At 36.5% G+C, this 20,342-nt stretch overlaps 1 protein-coding gene across 1 annotated transcript; it reads left to right on the forward strand.

Moving 5' to 3' along the window:
• Positions 1 to 238: 238 nt before the first annotated feature.
• Positions 239 to 17,388, forward strand: LOC134856020 (synaptotagmin-5-like; the record flags this gene model as incomplete). The annotated part of the gene is made up of 3 exons (XM_063872393.1): positions 239 to 383; positions 1,307 to 1,593; positions 17,028 to 17,388. Coding segments are annotated over 3 exons (594 nt in total), but the record flags the coding sequence as incomplete, so codon positions are not given.
• Positions 17,389 to 20,342: the final 2,954 nt, after the last annotated feature.

The raw sequence follows: 20,342 nt of genomic DNA on the forward strand, positions 1-20,342 counted from the left end.
GCTTACTTGACACATTTAAGTTCGTTTGATTCATTTGATTCAAAATCATGGGCTTGTTTTTTTTCGTATGCTTTTTAGAGAAACCATTGTTTTCAATTACAAAAGCAAATCCACCTTCAAATTTTTCAAAGACCAGCAAAATTATTTAAACTCGGGGCTTAAATTTGATTAATTTCAAGCATAGTTCACGAAAAGTTAGTCCAGCTAGATTTCAAGATGAATGTGACTTGGGTTGAAGCTTGAAGTTTGCTGTGATTGCAGGAAGGTGTTGGTGAGAGTGTACCGTCACTTCAAGTTCGTGCGGGATGCCCCCATCGGAGACGCCGTCCTCTCCCTCTCCAAAACAGACCTTCAGTTAGGATTCTCATCCATACCCATTCTAGGTAAGCTTAGAAGTCATTTAAGATACCTGAGTGTTCTATTATTGAATCTTATCTTTCTTGTGAACTGTGGTCTTCTGTAATACGGTGACGTCCCATTTGTACCAAAATGAAAAATCGGTCCCATTTGTACCAAAATTATTCAACTCGATTTCTGATTGGTCGAATTCTGAGCCAACGAAATATTATATTAATTTTCTACTGTTCAAACAGAAGAAAACTAAAAAGCAGAATAGTGATCGCCGCAGACGCGTCAACGTGTCGCGAGCTTGCCAACAGAGGGTAGGACTCTATACGAAAATTAGAGCCAGTTATCGCGGCGACTCGCGCGTAGCGCTCCCACCGGCGACCTTAAACCAAGAGCTTAAAATAGTCGGCTTAGTAGTCATTGACCAATTGAATATTTTTGGTACTAACGCGATTGATTTTTTATTTTGGTACAAATGGGACTGATTTATCATTTTGGTACTTGTGAATACCCACCCTGTAATACGGCCCAAAAATGATATTTTTCATAATTCGAAAACTGGAACATAATGCTCAAATCTGATTGGTTGAAATTATTTCCAGCTAAAGATTATCTAGATTCTCAACCAAAATAAAAGCATATTGATAGTTTTAGGCCGTATAACAGAAAAGACTCAACCCCGCGAATTCTTCAAAACAAATCTCCTTCGAGCTTTATTTGCGACAACTTTTGTCAGCCATTTTGCAGACTCCGGGTTGGTGTGCCGTTTGGGAACAATTTTTCGGAATTCGAACTGACCGTTGAGTCTAAAATCTAGCTATGGTTATTGCTTTTCACAGGAAGTTCTCCAGTAGTTTTATATTTTATTTTGGAAGATGAACATTTTTATTGAATTTGTCTTGTGGTCTAAATGCAAAAGCCTTTTATTGCCTGTAGACTACAAATTTTTCTATTATAGCCCACAACCCCTCGCTAGACGACCCGTTGGGTGAGATAAGCGTCACTCTACGGTACAATGCCAACACTCAGAAACTGGGCGTGACCATAATCGAGTGCAAGGACTTGAAGCCCAGCTTCGGGGGATCAACAGATCCCTATGTGAAGTTGACGATGAAGATGGGCAACAAGATTGTGAGGAAAGACAAGTCAGACGAACTGAAGAAGACGAGGAGTCCCTACTTCAACGAGGTCTTCTCTTATAAGATCCCCCCGAACAAAATGGGGCTGGTCGATCTTCTCATTCAGGTAAACCGAACATCTCTTCCTTTCTTTCCAAAGCAAATATTAGTACAATTATTCCATGCCAATTACTCTTTCTCTTTCTCATCGAAAATTTATTTCCATTATTTTGTAGTTTTTTTTTCATACGCAACCTATTACGCTAGCAAAACTATAGACGTCGGACAAAACGCTTGCTAGGAATAAAGGGTCCTTTCTACTTTCTATCTTAGAAAGTAAATCTAAAATTCGCTGAGAAACATTTTATTAAAAAAAGAAGTTAGTATGAATTTACAGCAAGTTGCCTTTTGACTCAATATCTATTTTAACGGTGAGATTAGAGATATTTTTTAGAGATTGGTTGGGGTGGTTGAGGAGAGTGGTGTTGGTGTTAGAAGAGATATTGTTGGGATATTAGAGAGGGAGGTAGTGGTGTTAGAAGAAAAATTGTTGGGAATGAATTCCCGTAGTTTTGAGCTTCTATTTATACTCAGATGGGGAAATCACGCCACTTTTCGTATCAAATGAGAAGTTACTTCTTAACTTCGTATTCTCTATTCGTACATTCGTATTTTACGAGAAGAAGGTTTCGTATGCTCGTATTTTACGATAGGAATCGTTATTATTCGCATTGAACGAGAATAGTCGTTTCAATTCTCAATGCTTAAAACGTTATACGAATTATTCCAATAGCGATTCCCTTCCTTTTGCAAGGGAATAAAAACATATTTCTTTTGGTGGTGGCGGCGGCGTCACATTTTGTGAACGCAATAAAATAATTCATGTTTCTGTTTCTATTTGAAATCAGAACATATCCATCCTCCTATTTGGAGAGGAAAAAACTTAAACTTTCATTTTTATTACTTTCACTTGAATAGTGGGGTAATTGTTGATCGATCGAAGCTTTTTCTTTCAATCTCATAAAGTTGGTTCAATAGTTTGTTGGTATTACAGGTAGCAGATGTTTTTGAACAACTGATACTTTGAGTCAGGCTTGAATGAATATAAACACATCAGGTACATTTATAAATGAAAATAGAGTTTACACAACCAAGGGATTTAACTATAAAATTAAATACATCAAAATTATTTGTTTCTCAAAAGTTTGAAGGTTAGTTTTATTCCTTAAACATTTTTTTTCCGAAGTCTCCTTTTCTTCTGAAGTATGTGAAGTCTGTCCGAACGCGTAATAAGGGGAGGGCTGGTTCATACAAAGGGGGTATTTTTTGTGTTTTTTGTTTTTTATAAAAGTCAAAATTGTTGAAAGGAAATTAATAGCTATACTACATAGCTATATAAAGAATAAATGTTTAAAGGATAAATTTTTTACAATTTTCCTTCCAACCGGGCTATAAGTTGGTGATTTTTTGTTTTCAAATTGTGGATTTGCTTTTTCAGCTCCCGGAGTTGGTGCGTTTCATGGATATGACTGCGCTGAATTTGCTCAGTATAGTCATCTAACTGGGGGGTTTGTAATTTTGCTGTCAGATATTTTGCTGGGACATAGATTTTTTGATATTCAAGAAGGGAATTAGTTATGGAATACATTTTTTTTATAGGGTGATAGGCTTCTAATTTAAAACGATTGATTAATGGATTCAAAGCATAATTGAGATCCATATCGAAGCCGGGATTACTGATAGAATTAATGTATCGTTCCCTTTCTATCTGAATATGTAATTTAGTTTTTAATTCAGTGGGGTGCAAGGGCTTTCGCCTAATGGTCATTGGATATTGAGAAGTTGATACCGGCGTATTTGCCGTTAGTATCTTATATGGTTTTACAATCTGGGTTCGCTTTTTAATTTTGGAATTCGAGGGAACCAGGGGTATTTTGAAATCAGGGGGTGCAGTTTTTAGGGGTGGTGGCTGTGATGCTGTAGTGGGACAGCTGAATTGGTTTGAAGTAGTGGCTCAACGAAGGATCGTGTTGAGGTCGGCTTTGCAGTTGGTGTTGTAGTAGTAGAAACAGTTGGTTGTTGAGTGAGTGCTGAAATCTGCGAGTCCAGTGGATCGGTTGGTGGCAGGAGTGAGAGAAGATCCTCAAAATCTCTCAAGTCGTCATCAAGTGTTGCGTCCATAGTTGAATCAGTTGGTATATCCTAGAACAGTAGAATTTTTTTATTAGACTGGGTTTGTTGGGTAATCCAAGTTTTGAGTTCTTCTTTCAAAACTTGTTAATTGGATGTGAGGATACATGCGATCCTGGTTTATTTTATCAATTTCCTCTAAAAGAGGGGCTTGGATTTTCTGATCACATTTTTCAGTTTGCTCATCTTGAGTGAAAATTGAGGTCACTATGGAAGTGAACAGTATATTATATGAAGCGGCAAGCAATACTTTGCCAAAGTGTAGTGAGCGGCCGGTGATTTTGTGAATATGCATAGCCTTTATTATGAATACTAGGCAATCTAGTATGAATTTCACAAATAGAAAAGAGGCGAAGACTATTCCGCATTTTTCTAAATAGTATTGTACTTTCCCGAATATACGGGTGTATTCGTTTTTCCAAAAGTTTGGAGAGATGAGATAGTCCAAATATATTGTTTGGGAAGAGCCTAGTGGGCTATATGAGTCCTTGAAAAGAATTTTTTTAGCATTTAGAAAGGACCTGGATACTTTTTGCAGTATTCCTTTCATCTCTGAATTATCGGAAATCATATTCCAGAATTTTTGCATTTGAGCATAAGTGTAGATTGAAGCGCCTTGGCTAGAGGCTAAAGAATGCTTAATCTTTTGAATTATCTCTTTTGGTTCAAAGAGATATGGTCCTGTAACCCTTGTAATTTGAGGGGTTAATTCAATCCAGGACTTATCATCATCAACATCTAGTTGAAAGAGATTCGAATGTTTGTCGGAGCAGTCTTGTAGATCTGCCGACTGAAAAGTTTGTCGCGTAATTGGATCGACAAATCGAATGTTTTCCTTATACATAATGGGAATGCGATTATAGCATTCATCCATTAATTGCAAAGGTGAATAAAATTTCGGACAATGGTAGAGCCAGGCAACATTGCCATTGGTCTCTAAGAACATAGAGAGGTTTTTGGTTAGAATATAGCCAGCCAAACGGGGGCTTTCAAGTGAAAGCATTCAAGTATTTAATATTGAGGAGCGTTCTAGCTCACATTGATTTTGCAGAAGGGCTAACTCGGCCGTTCTGAGCATGTAGAAGCTATAAAAAAGAATATAGTCCAATTTGGTACCTATATGAGCTTCGTAGTCAATTTGATGACTTGAAAATTGGAGTGGCGGCGAATCATCACTTAATGTGAGAAAAGTAGAATTTGGTTGGCCGGCATTATGAATAGTTCCCGTTTCTGGGGTTGGTTTAACTTGGATTCCAGTATCCATATTGAAACCGTCAGTGTATGCAATAAAAAGTGAATCATATGAAGTTGGATACACTATTCTGGGATGACCACAAAGAGATTGCGGTTTATTCATCACCTGTAGCATAAATTTTTGAGAATCCTTTGTTTGGGTAGAATGAATAGACGGGCTAGAATCGCCTTTAATTATATAGTATGATTCTTCGTTTTGAATCATTTTAGCCGGAAATCTGTTTAAAACAGTGAAAATGCAATTGTTGGGTTCTTCCCAAGTATAAGCAAAAGCGTCTAAGGATGTTGTTTCACATCCATTTGTAGACACTGGCAGGGCAAAGGAATGTTTTGCCAATTATTGACTGTTCCATCTTTGAGGTTAACAGTCAGAGTTACATTTTGCATGTAAGTTTCAAAAGTGTCCAATTTAATCCAAGAACGGCCATCACATTCGTTATGATGTTTGCCGTCAACTTTGCCAGCATGGGCATTAGTTACTGTTTTAACATTAAATTTGAAAGGAATATTTCCAATACTAGCATAGCCTAGGTTAAGATAGCCTCTGTCGGCGGTCAATTTACATTGATCGGCAGATAAATGAAGATCAGTAGTGATCATATTTTGTCGAGCGTCGATACCACCCGAATCAAAAGAATCGCAGAACCAACGCATTGATTGGTGTTTGATTCGACCCATTGTCGCATTTACTTTTGTGCGATAATGTCTCTGATATAGAGTAATATAAGTATGAGCTACTTTAATATTTTCTGGTTGGACTTTGCAAGGTGCTACTTTATTTAGAGAGAACATTTTGTTAGAAGTCATTAGTTGACAATCATAATGAGCAACCCGAAGACTATTTGCAGTATTTGCATATAATTGTTCATTCGGATCAAATGCTGAGGTTTGATTCGAAAGTATTATTAGAGTTAAAAGACCAACCAAATAAATTTTTTGCAAATTTATTTCTTGGTGGTGAATGATAGCAAAAGAATTTTTAAAAGTACTCACTTTAAGCATTTCCTCGAGAGTGGTTAGAACAGGATCTTGGTCCATTAGTTCACCTTCCTCTATTTCACTATATGGATTTGTCATTTGGTGGATTTTTTGTGATGGGAAATCTGAGTTAGATTTCAATTTTGTTGAGGAATTTAGCGATTTTATTTTTTTTTGAAGAGAGAGAGAGAGGAGGTTTTGAATGAAAGATGTGGAATTGAGCAAGAATGAAAACAACTGTATATCAGTTAGTTTTTAAAGGCTGTTTTTGCTTTTTTGCAAATCTAAGCTCTGATTGGCCGTTGTTATTCGGCGTCTTTCGGAAGTGACTCTTTTTAAGTCGTAATTCATTCGCCATTCGTTTTGTGGTTTTTTTTCACTCTGGCTTAATGTCGTGGTTTTTCCACTTAGTTTTGATTTGTTGAGATCTAGCAGTGGAATGATAATCATTCGTTTATGCTGATGTTAATTTTAGCAACTGCATTCCCCTTCCTTATTGGAGGAGGAAAATGAAAAGAAACATCTCTTCATAAAAGAGGACTAAAAGCAACATCATTTGTTTGCTTTCCGTTTGAACTTCATCTGTTACCACAGTATTTTTTAAAAAATTTTTGCTTTCTTAAACAAATGAGTTATATCGAGCCTGAAGACAATCTGGTGGACTTCCCCGAGAAGTTTTTGAACTTGCGGGATGAGTTAGATTTCAAACACGAAGCCTTCCTGGAGGACAAGGAAGTTGAGAGAAGGGTGGAAATCTACGACGGTTTAGTCGAGAAGGGTGCAAATCTAACGCCCATGGAATTCATGATATTTATGGACCGGAGTTACATCTTCCAGTATCCGGTCCTGAATACCGATGAACTATTTGAGCTTGGCTCAATACAAAGTAGGTGCTTCGCGAAGAAACTTCGGAGCCCATGGAGTGGAAACCATGTGGTTTCGCAAGAAACAATGGACTTTTTGTCCTTATTCTTTGGGGAGGATGTAAGTTTGTTTTACAATACACCCAATTTTAAAAGTAATAAAAAAAATTTTTTTTTATTCAAGTGGCATGGCAACATAGAAATACTATATAAATCTGTTTTAGTTTCAAGAAGAATTCTTCAAAAAGCCAGTGGTAGAGGAAGAGTTTGAAAGGAAAATAGAGCTGGATATTATGTTGGAGGAGATATATCAAGCTTGGTGGCGGCCTTACTCAGCGCTGCAGTTTGCAGTGAGGAGCCTGAGTAGGGCCGCGGAAAACTCTTTGGAAAAGATGGCGGCAGTCAAACTAGTGAAATCGTACACAGATATTAAATCTTATATTTATAAAAGTTATTTTTAAATTTATTTATTAACATGTTATTTTTGGTGTTTTGTGTTTTTATTACAAACGAAATAATTATAAAGTAGAAAAAGAAAAAAAAGAAAGAAAAGGCCAATAAAAAGAATTAAAAAAATATTTAGTTTGGCCAAATAAATGGTTTAGTGTTTTTATTTCTTTTTAAATTTGCCAATTAAACTAGATGGAATTGTAGTTCCATAAAAGTTTGTAGGACGATTTGTCCGCTTAGGTTTTTTGGATTCAGAAAGTGATCCAGGTGCGGATCGAGTGTTCTCATAGAAGCTTTCCTGAGAGCAATGAGGGATATTTTTTCCATCAGTAAAGCTTTCTGATGATTCAGATGAACGAGGGATATCAGGAGGACGGGGAGTATTATATTGTGTTGTTATATTTTGGTGGCGGCGGCCAAAGTCATTTGCGAGACTAGTATTAGGACTTATACTGCGGCTAGGTAGGCGGCGGTGGCCATATTTACTAGATTGACTAGTTGAAGGATTAGGGGTTTTATCAACAGGATAGGGGGTTGAACTTCGAATAGGTCTAAGATTCTGGTCAATCGCAGTCGCATCGAACAAAGTTCTTAGATGCATGGTTTCTCTGCCTGAATCTAATGAGTGTTCATGAACAATGGTTTTATTTTGATCCTCATTTGTAGGGGTATGATCAGTCATTTGCTGATAACCATTGTTGACTACTGGCCAAAACTGGTATTGTAGATTTTCAACCTGTTTAGGTTTATTGAAAGAGTCGATTTGATGATTTGTTATATGATCATAAAAATCACTTGAAAATAAATCACTAGAGTACTCCTGTAGTAGCTTGGGCATTTGTTGTTCTTTAGGAAAGTATTCAATAATATGATTGCGGTGGACAATCTTTTTTTCGTTAGTGAAATCATTTTGAATTCCGTATGTTACTTCCGTGATTTTTTCAATTACGGTGTAAGGTCCAGATCTCAAATTCAAAAGTTTTTGACTTTTCAATAGTGGTTTGGATCTATTTTCTAGTAATACCTTAGTGCCTTCTTTTATAGGCCGTCCTAATTTAAATTGATTTCGGAACATGTGGGCCTTATTAGTGATGCGGCGGCAATGGGTATAGGTGTTACTATAAATCAACTTAAAATCATTTTCCTTTTTTAGTATTTCGGCGGAAATTTGATTTTTTAGAAATCTATCTATGGTCTCATTGTTTGACTTATGCTCGGTATGAGCATGATTTTCGAGACCAGCGCAAAATTCAGAGGTACATCTTTTGTTTTGGTTGCGGTAGAGGCCTAATTTAAGGCTAAGGGGAACCTGAGGTTTTATGCCAAAGACAATCTCATATGGAGTGTAACCTGTACTTGAATTAATGGCGGTGTTATGTGCAAAAGCAAATTTATTTGTTAATTCAGACCAGTTTGAGCCTGAGGTACTCAAGAAATGTCAAAAGTACTGGGTTAAATGTTTATTCTGGACTTCAACTTTTCCGTTAGTCCAAGGCGAGTAAGTAGTTCTTGGCCTCAGGGTTATTCCCAATTCAGAGGACCAATGAGCAAAGTCATTACTCATGAATGCACTTCCATTATCATGAATAATTTGTTGTGGAATACCAAATGTTGTGATGTATTTCTCTAAGAGCTTAATAGTTTCCTTAGAGTCTGCATGGGTGCATGGATATACTTGAAGATATCTAAAGAAGGCATCTATCACAACTAAGCAAAAGTTTTTGTCGTGACTTGATGGTCTAAGTGGACCTTTATGATCAATGTGGATCGTTTTCATTGGGATTGTTTCTAATTGTCCCCATTGTTGTAATGGAGCTTCATTCAGGTCTTTTCGTTTAGGTTTATTTTTCTGACATTCTAGGCAATCATGAAGAAGCATGTTGACCCATTTATAGAGTCCGGGCCAATAGAAATATCTTTTGATTATTTCCAAAGTTTTTGTTTCGCCGTGATGACCGCTAAGAAGATGCTTATGAGCTAACTCAAAGCAGTTTAGCACTAGGGAGATGGGTAAGCAAATTTTTGGACTCTTAGTATAGTCATCATTGTATTCATTAATACATAGAAGATCATGTTGGTCTTCAATGAATAATAATTCAAACTGCCTGATATAGGCTTTTAATCCTTTTTCTTAACGATAAGGATTTTTTTTGTTTCTTTCTGGCTTTTCGTTTTGCTTTATGCAATTTTTGATATCTATGATTACAGTATCGTTACACTGCTCTTGCATAATTGCTTCAACGTCTAAATTTGCTTCTTTAGCAAAGTCGGTCATTTTTGCTATCAGTTCAAGTGAATCTGATTTATTCTCTTCAGATTGGAGACTTAGGGATTCAATTAACCTCAAAGATCTTGTTTTGGTTGCAAAATCATTTTTTGCTTTAACCAGGTCGTTGAGAAGGTTGTTCTCAACATTGCCTTCATATAAGTCAAGCCATTCTGAATTTTCCAAAGGATCATCAAGTGCAGATACTTCATCTGGAATTTCTTCATAAATGTTTTCCTTGTTTATATCTGGTATAGATAGTCGTTTGATTTGGTTAATTTGTTTGCCAAATCGGAAGAAATCTATTATATTCTGAATCGCACTACACGATTCTTCAAAATATTCTGGAGCATCTTCAATGCTGAAGTCTCCTCTGTCACTTATGTTGATTAACTTCTTTTTTCCACCTTGCACTTGAGCAATGACTGGATAGCAATCGTTTTGAAATATGTTATCATCTTTGTGGAGTACTGAATAACATATTTGTTCTCCATTGTCTAGGATGAACTTTATATCATTTGGAATGGTTTTGTGTTCTAGTTGATATCTTTTGATATCAGCGATGGGTACATTTCGGCTCAATAAGTCAGGAAAGGCTAGGTTTGAACCTGGGGTATAGATTATTTTCAAATTGTTGAATTTTGTCAATACGACTTGATATTTGAAAAATCTATGAGAAAGTTGTCCTTTTCTGGACCATAAGAAGAGAATAGGTCTGTGGTCGCAATATAGGTATAGAGGAAAGGGTGAACCTATAATGTAGAATTCATAGGTTTGCAAAGCAGATATTATTCCACATAATTCACGATGTTGAGTAGACATTTTCTGCTCAGCTTTATCAAAGACTCTGGAATTGGCAGAAACAATTCTTTTCCCTTCAGGGAAGTCTTGGATGAGTATACCTCCGGTTCCTACATTTGAGGAGTCGGCGTGAATGTGGAATGGGTAGTTTACATTAGGTATGGCATTTGAAATATCATGACAGAATTTGTCTTTCAGTTTTTGAAAAACTTCTTCATGGCATGGTAGCCATTGAAACTTATCAATACTGTTTGCCAGTTCATATAGACATTTTGCGTCCACATAAAAATTATGTATGTGCTGTAGAATCCCATGACACCTAAAACTCCTAGTACTTCTGTTTTTGATTCAGGGGATTTCATTTTTTTTATGTCATCAATTCGTGAAGCGATTGGGGAAAGACCATCTTTAGAGACAACGTGGCCTAGAAATTTAACTTTTATTAGGAAGAAAAAGGTTTTGTCAGGGGCAGCTTTTAAGTTGGCCTTCCGTAAAAGAGAATGATATTCTCGAATTGTATCAAACATTTCATTTTTACTTAGACTCTGTAACAGAGTGTCGTCTATGTAAGTAATTGCTTTTTTTTCTTTAATGAGGGGTCCGAAGGCATATCTCATTAGTTTACTGAAGAAATTTGGAAGTGGTTTCAAGCCATAGAAACCAACTTGGTAGGTATATTGTCTACCTCCTACAATGAAGCTTGTTAATTTCTGTGCCTCATCTGTTAGAGGTACTTGATGGTAGGCGCAAGAGAGATCACTACTTGTGAAGTATGATCCGTTTATTCGGGTCATGAGAACTTGTAGTGGTTCTAATGGCCAACTACAATTGCTAGTATCTGTGATTGAGTTTAGATACCTAGCATCCAAGACCAACTTAACGTAGTCTTTTTTTGGAAGAATGATGACTGGATTTACGAACCATGAGTTCATATCATCTTTTTCATTTAGTTCTCTGACTATGCCTGCTTGGATTAATTCATCCATTAACTTGTCCAATTTATCTCTTAGATGGACTGGGATTTTACTCGGTCGTTGTTTTTTGAACGTTGCGTCCTTTTTGAGTGGTATATGGAATTTATGTTTTGTTTTTCCAATATCATATTTGTGATGAGAATAAACATCTTGATCCTCTATCAGCATTTGAATTAGATCTGCAAATTCATCATTCGATATATCACTTTGTGTGAAATCGAAGTCAGATAAAAATTTAATAGTAGTTTCGATTTTTTCCAAAGTACTACTATTGTCCTTATCAATTGAGGGGTTTTGGGTAAACTTTTCGTTGACTAGAAAGGCAATTAGCCGATCATTATGTTCTTTGTTTCGGTACTTTTTAAATTGTTCTTTTAAGGGAGGCCTGCAAAGGTTCTTTGCATCATTAGAAAAGTCGGTTGCTATTTCGTTTTCATTTTTGCATACTTTGACTATATCTGAACCAATTTGTTCAAATATTTCTGATACATTCTCTGTATCAAACACTTCAAGGGCAGGCATGTCCTTGATTTCTTGTCCTGAAACATAGACAAATATAGTAATTCCAGAATGTTGGAATACATCGACAATGATTTTGGAAACTTCTTCCCAATTCATTTTATCTAAGCCACAAGCAATTTTGGGCATTGCGATAGATCGAATGTTATTTGCTATAGCATGATCTTTCATTTCGGACAAGGTATTGAATATAGCGTCCTAAGTGGGTTTCTGAAAGTACCTCTGTTTGGTAATTAGATTATATATGATTTGTCCAGATTTTGGATCAATGAAGATGAGAATATCGTTAATGTTGGCATGTATTGAGTTACAAAAGTGTCGTAGCTCAGGATACCTTTTGCTAATAGATTCAGCAAATCCTTTTTTCATTGCTCTATCTGCAGAGATTGTATGGGCAATGGGCATATTCGATTCGAATATGGACCTTTTTTTGAAGTCTACATATTGTAGACAGGGGCCGGATAATTGAGTATTGCTTTCCTGTGTTTTATTGACAACAGTGTTCAGCATAAAACAGCTATCGAATTCCAAACTTTCGTTTAAAATTCTCGTTGTGAACTCATCACAATCGTGGATAGCAAATATTTTATCCTCGTATCCCTGAATATCAGTTACTGCATAGCCTAGTACACACTTGTTTAGTGTGACAGGATGATCTTTCTGATTCTCAATTAGGATAGGTAGGCTTTGCTCAATTTGAGTACAAACTGTATTAATGAAAACCAATTCGGTTTTAGTTGTATTTTTATGAGGCAGGAATGTAGTCCCTTTTTCGAAGTATGAATTTGGTTCAGCCAAGTGTTTGTATAAGTATGTAGAGCGTGCTGGAATGAACAAGGGTTCTTTCAAGTTAATTGAGACAGTTTTTGAAACGTTAGGATATTCTTTATCGTTGTTCATCAACCCGTAGGCTATTACACCTTCTTTTGATTTGAGCTCAACTGCGGGGATATCAAAGTAGAGAGCTTTTAAGAAGAGATGACAAAAGTCTACTCCTAACAGATTAGCAGTCTTTTCTTCAGTTATCCACACTTTGTGGTTAGATGGATATTTTCCATCAGTGTCGAAACAAGATTGAATAGATGTATGGCCAAACATACGTATATCAGATCCATTATAAGTCTTTGCTTTAATTTTGGATCGGTAAATTGTCATTTTTTGACCTAATTTTTCCAATTCTTGATAAGTTGGGTAGTTTATGATACTACAAGTTGATCCTGGATCAATCATGAATTCAATTTCAAGTCCACTATTATTATTTTTGTCTCCGGTGGCAAAATGATATAAGCTAAGATATATCCTTGATTTAGGATTACTATCATCGCTTGGTTTCGGAGACTTTAATAGTTTAAAGGAAAGAAATCAGTGATAGCATCACAGTAATTGACTTCTTCCTCAACCCAGTGGGTAGTTTCAGACTGTATTTGATGCGATCTAAAATTTGGTGATTGAGATCGCGTTGAGTCTCGACTGTTATTGCTATTATAGCTTCCAGTGTTGTATGGTCGACCTCTAGGGTTACTATTGAATTGCCTATTTTCTTGGTCGTAGAACTGTTTAGCAACTTGTTCATTTTCTCTGAATTTGTTTTCTCTGGGATACCTATCATCATAGGTTTGGGGTCTTTTGTTATTGAAAGACGGTTGTGCATTAGCCTTTTGGAAATTGTTTCCGTTATAGTTATAATTATGGCGAATGCCATAGTTATTTTGGCTAGGATTTGAATTGTTAGTAGATCTGTTTTGGTTATCCCAAAACCGGTTGCTTGGGTTAGGGTTACTCTGGTTAGGGAAGTTATTTGGTCTTCGATTTCGTTTATAATCAGTTTCAAATGAAACTCTTCGTTCATTTTTTGTTGTGAGCTCTTTCCTCAACTTATTTACTTTGTCCTGAACTTGCTTTTTTGAACATCTAGATATAGAATGTCCATTCGTTCTGCAATATTCGCAAAATCGTGTACTATTAGGTCTTCCCTTGATGTCAGGGTGACGTCGTTGAAATGAAGTCTGGTCATTGATTGCACTAACTTCTTGATTCTTGATCAATTTAGTTAGTTCTTTAATTTGAGTTTCTAATGAAGTCATTTTATCCGTTGTTGACTTATTAGCAGGATCAGTAGCAACAATGAATGTTAGATCCATAGTGATTACATGATTTGTGAATTGATCCCAATTGGCATTTGGATGCTCCTTCATGTATTCATGAGCTTTTTGTTTAAGGGCTAGAGGTCTTAGTCCCTTAATTGAGAAATCGATATACTTTTGACTTCTTTGTCTGGTTTGTATAGTTTTCTCAGCATTTTGAGCAGCTTCATCAACATGAACTGTTACATCAATACTTTCGGGCCATCCTCTATCTAAAGAAGATTTAATTCTGTGGAAGTAATTCTTTATTAATTCGCCATCTTGGCGAGCTGCATTTTCAGCATCAATTCTATGTTTGAATTGATCTCGTCCGTCAGTGAATCTGTTCAGGAACAGATCTTTGAGTTGTGCCCATGTGGTAGCATTGGTTACATTATCATTGAACCATTCAAGAGATGTATCAGTTAACAATGATCCGAATAGGGATCGTTGTCTGCTATCATAGCTGCGTCGTGCATCATTATCAGCAGGTCTTTGACCTAATGAGAAAAGAATTTTGTTTTCAACTGAATTCCAAAAAGCCGTAGCATTTTGGTTCGGATCGTTTCCCGAAAATGTCATTAAAGACAAATTGGGATGGGATATTGGGGTATCAGCCATTTTATATTTAGTTTAAAACTTTAAAAAGAAAGATAGAAAAATTTATAAATTTATTTATAAAACTTAAATTTCCGATTTGGAAATTTATTACTTCTCTTTATTTGTAAGAGAACTTTCAACAATTCTCCAGTTTGAGAATTGGAATCTTTGCTGTTTATCTCTTTTTGAGACTATAGCAATTTTTGCGAATTTTTAGAAGGTGAGCCTCACTGGTCGCACCAATTTATTACGCTTAGCAAAAACTATAGACGTCGGACAAAACGCTTGCTAGGAATAAAGGGTCCTTTCTACTTTCTATCTTAGAAAGTAAATCTAAAATTCGCTGAGAAATATTTTATTAAAAAAAGAAGTTAGTATGAATTTACAGCAAGTTGCCTTTTGACTCAATATCTATTTTAACGGTGAGATTAGAGATGTTTTTTAGAGATTGGTTGGGGTGGTTGAGGAGAGTGGTGTTGGTGTTAGAAGAGATATTGTTGGGATATTAGAGAGGGAGGTAGTGGTGTTAGAAGAAAAATTGTTGGGAATGAATTCCCGTAGTTTTGAGCTTCTATTTATACTCAGATGGGGAAATCACGCCACTTTTCGTATCAAATGAGAAGTTACTTCTTAACTTCGTATTCTCTATTCGTACATTCGTATTTTACGAGAAGAAGGTTTCGTATGCTCGTATTTTACGAGAGGAATCGTTATTATTCGCATTGAACGAGAATAGTCGTTTCAATTCTCAATGCTTAAAACGTTATACGAATTATTCCAATAGCATTTCCCTTCCTTTTGCAAGGGAATAAAAACATATTTCTTTTGGTGGTGGCGGCGGCGTCACATTTTGTAAACGCAACAAAATAATTCATGTTTCTGTTTCTATTTGAAATCAGAACAAACCTCAGCGAGTGATATTTTGCGGAATGATTCTGCCTGCTGTTTCGTTTTTGAGTTAAGCCCTACTGCTAGTGAGCCCATCTAAACTTTGTAAATTTGTGAAATTTTCGATTGCTTTTTTATTTTTATTAGCCGCACTATTTCGAATAAAGTTCAAGTTTCATATATGGCATGTACTGGATTCAATATAATTTTTGCCGAACAATGATGTTATAAATTGACTGATATGTTTTCAACTAAAGATTACCCAACCGAACCTTCGGGGAAAAATTGGTGCATAAACTTGGATGCGGGGAGTACCGGAAATCAAGTCAAAGCATGTAAAAAAGTAAATTGCTTTCTGCGGTTATCTTAATGAAAAATATAAATGTATAGATATTTGAGCTTGAAAAAGATATGAATAAAGATACATAAAATCATTGATTTTCTTGTGTATATGTGTACCCGCACTGGAGTTTCATGGGATATAATCGATTGTAATGGATTATATTGGCAAAAAAATTTAACCCATTGAATCAATTTTCATGACCCATCCAAAACCATGAAATTGGATTTTTTAAGGATTATAATCGATTGCTTTCAATTTTTAAGAATTCATTATAACTGATTAATTTGAAAATATAATCGACTTCTTTAGGCAACAAAAATCCATGAAAACCACTTTTTTCTGCAGAAAACTGTTAACAGCTAGTTAAACACTTGTAACTTTTGAAATTGCAAGTTTAGAACCCGAAAAAAAACATGTTCATTCTTAAGAAACTCAAAAAAAGTTTGCCACCCTACTACCCCACGCCCTACCCCACTCCAAGTTTACCAACCCACCACTAATTTATCACTCCACCTTTTACCAACACCACCTCCCCTACCCCCACCACCACCTCATCTACACCCCCACCCCCCACAAACACACACATCCACAATTTTCGTCCCCCGTCACTCCCAAAAGCGCCCACCACCCCGCAACAGCCCGCCCACACGGTGGCGGTACTATAAACAGGGGGAGGTGATTGGAGGCCCTGAAATGCACGTTTAAGCAAGTCCCAGGTCTTTTCCCATCATATCCCTCCGCCACTCCCCCACGCCTTCAACCATTAAAAACCCCCTCATTCAAGTTAGAGGAGAAGGGGTAGTGGGCAAAGGAAATTTTTTACTATGGGGATGGTAAAAAAATAACAGTTAAATAAAATGTATGTTAAACTGCCAAGTTGAAAAACTAGAGAAACTTAAATGTATAAAATCTTATGTGAAAAATTGAAGTTTATGACTTGTATTCCGTAGCAACTGCACTAAATAGGAAGTGAGATAACTCTGCAAAATTCACCAATAACCTCTCAAAGTTTATAATGTTTATAATCCATTTCTAAAGACAAAAAACATAATTCCCATAATATGAAAATGAAAAGGATATATGCTTAATGAAAACGTATCTTCCCATAATTTGTTATTTGCTAAATTAAGTCACAATAAAGAGAAGATTATTATACAAAAATTGCTAGCTTTGTGAACTTTTAAGGAGAATCGAACCAAATTGGCAGTATTTAGAGGCTCCAAATGGAGTTACTAGACCCCAATTAGTGAATCTAAATAAGTCTGTGACTTAATCTGCTCTGCGAATGAAATGAACTTAATTGTATTTCCAGGTCAAAAACCGAGACTTGTTCGGGTCCAGTCACGAGATAGGGGCGGTGAGGTTTGGGGTGGAGCCGGACAGTGAGAAGGCGGAGAGACAGTGGGAGGCGATGATCACACACCTGCGCAAGCCACAGACACAGTGGCACTACCTGCTACCCTCCCAGAATTAGAACATATGAACAAAGAAAAGAAAAAGAAGAAAACATTTTAAAATTATATAGGAGAGAGTAAGTCAGCAACTCATTCATAGCTACAATAGAAGCATACTCTTTTTGCAAAATGTAGACAAGGAGATCAGCTATTGGACTCATTATAAATTTGAATCTTGCAAACGGTGAAATTTTGTAAATGAAAACATGAAAATTTAAAAACGAAATGATATTATAAATAATGATTGTAAGCAATATACAGATAATTGCGTTTATTGTTTATCAAAGTCTGGCGACAACTCGCAGCAAGCCGGAACCCGCCCGCATTCAAGAAAAGTGAAAACAAATCGATTATGATGGATTTTCGTGGTCTAAACTGTTGTAAATATAATCGATTCCCATGTTACGTTGTAAATATAATCGATTCCCAAAACAAAATTGGACTAAAAATTGATTTAAATCTTTTTTTTCTCGCAAAGACAAAACGCATTATAATTCATTTGGAATCCATTATAATGGATATTGTAATAAGTAGGAAATCACATTAGAATGTATTTTTTTCCACTTTATTTTCGTTTCGCGCGTCGTCAAAATTTTGCTAGAACTTCTGCATTTATCAAGTGAGTTATGCTGAAACTTTGCAAAGCGAGTGCACGGCCTAATCCATTTCTAAACCAAAACTCAAATTGCAAAAAGATTCCGTTTAGCTCCCAGCTCCCCCCTTCAATCCCCCTTACGTTTGTCCCTTTGCTCGCCTCCCCCCAGAACCCCCCACCTGAACACCCCCTCCCCCACCCGAGCAACCCCCCCCCCCCACTTGAACCCACCCCTACCTCAATTGAACTCCCCCCCCCCCCACTGAACCCCCCTGAACACCCCCAACCTGAACACCCCCCACATGAACCCATCGACCCTCCACCACCTGAACCCACTCCCCTCCCTCCCCCACCTGAACCCAACCCCCCTCCCCCTGAACCCACCACCACTTGATCACCTGAGACATCCTCCCGCCTGAACCAAATCCCTCAGCCTGAAACACCACCCCAATCCCCCTCCCCTCACCGGAACGTTGGGGGGGGGGGGGAGGGGGGGTTGTTGTAAATGGGTAAAATGGGCAAACGCTAGGGGGGGGGGGGGTAATGGAAGGGGGATTAGTCCACCTCCAACTTTACCCCCCCCCCCCAAAGTTTCTGATAATTTAACAAAATTGTTGGAGAAAAAAATTCAGTTTTTGAGTAACATAAAAAAACAATATCAAAGTTAGGCGGAAAAAAATTATTACCAACATAACTAATTTTAGTTTAAAACGTAGAAAAGACTTTATGTGTGTTGAAATTCGCATCTCAGTAAAGTGGTGAAAAACGTATTACCAGGGGCGGATTTAGGGGGGGCGGGGGTTGGGGCGGACGCCCCTCCTCAGGGATTCGACCCCCTGCCGACCCAAAGGGTCCCCCTTTGATACTTTTTTAGAAATCCATTTTTGGCCGACCGACCCTAAAATTTTTCTAAAGGCGCCTTTGGCGCCAATATATGCTAACTTTGAGGAGGAGCGCGCGCCAAAAAAAACGCGACTTTTTTGTCAAAATTTTTCAAAAAACGCCCAAAAACGGTTTTTTTGACTGTTTTTTTTCAAAAGTTTGCCTGCGGCGCAGAAATTTTTGCCAAAATAGGGGCAAAACAGTGCTTTGGAAGAGCTCGAAAAATCAATTTGGTCGACCTAAAAAAAAGGTCATCAAAATTTTCGAATTTTTTTGAAAATCCGCCCCCCCCCCCCTCGAGAAAATCCTAGATCCGCCCCTGCCTATTACAATTTAACTTCATTGTCAAAGTCCACAAAACTGAAAAAAAAAAATCGATTATAATGGATCAAAAAAAAAGTTTTTTTGCCTCGAAAAATAGTAATATTATAATCCACTTTTAATTGACTTTAATCAATTTGTTTTCACTTTTGTGGACACTGACAAAGACACTCAATTTTAATCGATTTTCATTCATGGGCTCCAATGCGGGCGCCGCAAAAATGGACAATACTGCTAGTATCAGGGCAGCTCTTTAAACATTGCAACTGTCCTTTAGTTTTATTACTATGAAAAGGTACATTTACAAAAAAATTCGGCTTAGGAAAATAAAAGAGGCATCATCCTGTGTCATCTCTATGAGCAAAATCTATTTGTCTACTTTTTAAACTAAGATCATAAAGACAAAAGCACCCCATAAATTTCTTCAAATATCACAAAAAAACAAAAAGAGAAAAAATCTGTTTGTTTTGGTGTTGCCTAACAATGAAAATAAAACTAGCAAAAAGACTGTAACAAGGAGTGGAGTTCACCATAACATACTTAGAAAATATTCGTTGTCACAAATATGTCTCTTATTTTATTTTAAAAAAACAAGCCCAAATATTCATTGGTAGTTGTAAACGCTTCAAGAAGAAAGCTTTTAATCTAACTGTAAGAACTTATTATGCAAAATACAAACCCTGCTTTCGTTTTTTTGCTCTTGTAGTAAGCATATTTTGGCTGCGAAGTTTTTTTTTTGTTTTGCCTGTTTTGATAGTAACTGTTATCTCCTGTTCTTTTATGTATTTATATTTCCACAAGTTTTTTATTTCCACAAGATCGTCTTAGAATTCTATTCATGAATTTAAAACGCTCATATACATGTAACTCTCGAACCAAAAAGAGTTTATGTTTGTCTTGAATATATTTCAGACTTTCCCACTTTTAATTTTAAAAAAGTTCCTCCACAGGAGTCTTTGCTGGCTTTATAATCATTTCATGTCTGTCTCATTAGCTGTGCCATAGATCAGTACACTATATTGACAAGTTGGTTGGTTATCTGTGCCGTAGATCAGTACAATATATTTGTACATATTGAGCAGTGTAGATATGCTAAAAAAAAATGTGAGTTAATAGATCAGCGATCAAGATTTAGCTGCCACTTTCCAAGTTTTATATATGTGTCTTTTGAAATTTAATTTTTCATCAATTATTAGACCTAAGTACTTATGGGATCTATTATTAGAGAATTTTCTCCTGCTAAAATGTAAGAGGACTGTTTTTTCCTTGTTTCTGATACGTTTATTTTTCGGAAACCATTTTGCAACTTAGCTTGTATCAGAATTCACCTGCTGCTGGTTTCTTGTTTTAGTTGTTGCATACATGCTCAATCATC

Source organism: Symsagittifera roscoffensis, unplaced genomic scaffold, assembly GCF_963678635.1.
Source record: "Symsagittifera roscoffensis unplaced genomic scaffold, txSymRosc1.1 SCAFFOLD_385, whole genome shotgun sequence".
NCBI classification, from domain to species: Eukaryota; Metazoa; Xenacoelomorpha; order Acoela; family Convolutidae; genus Symsagittifera; species Symsagittifera roscoffensis.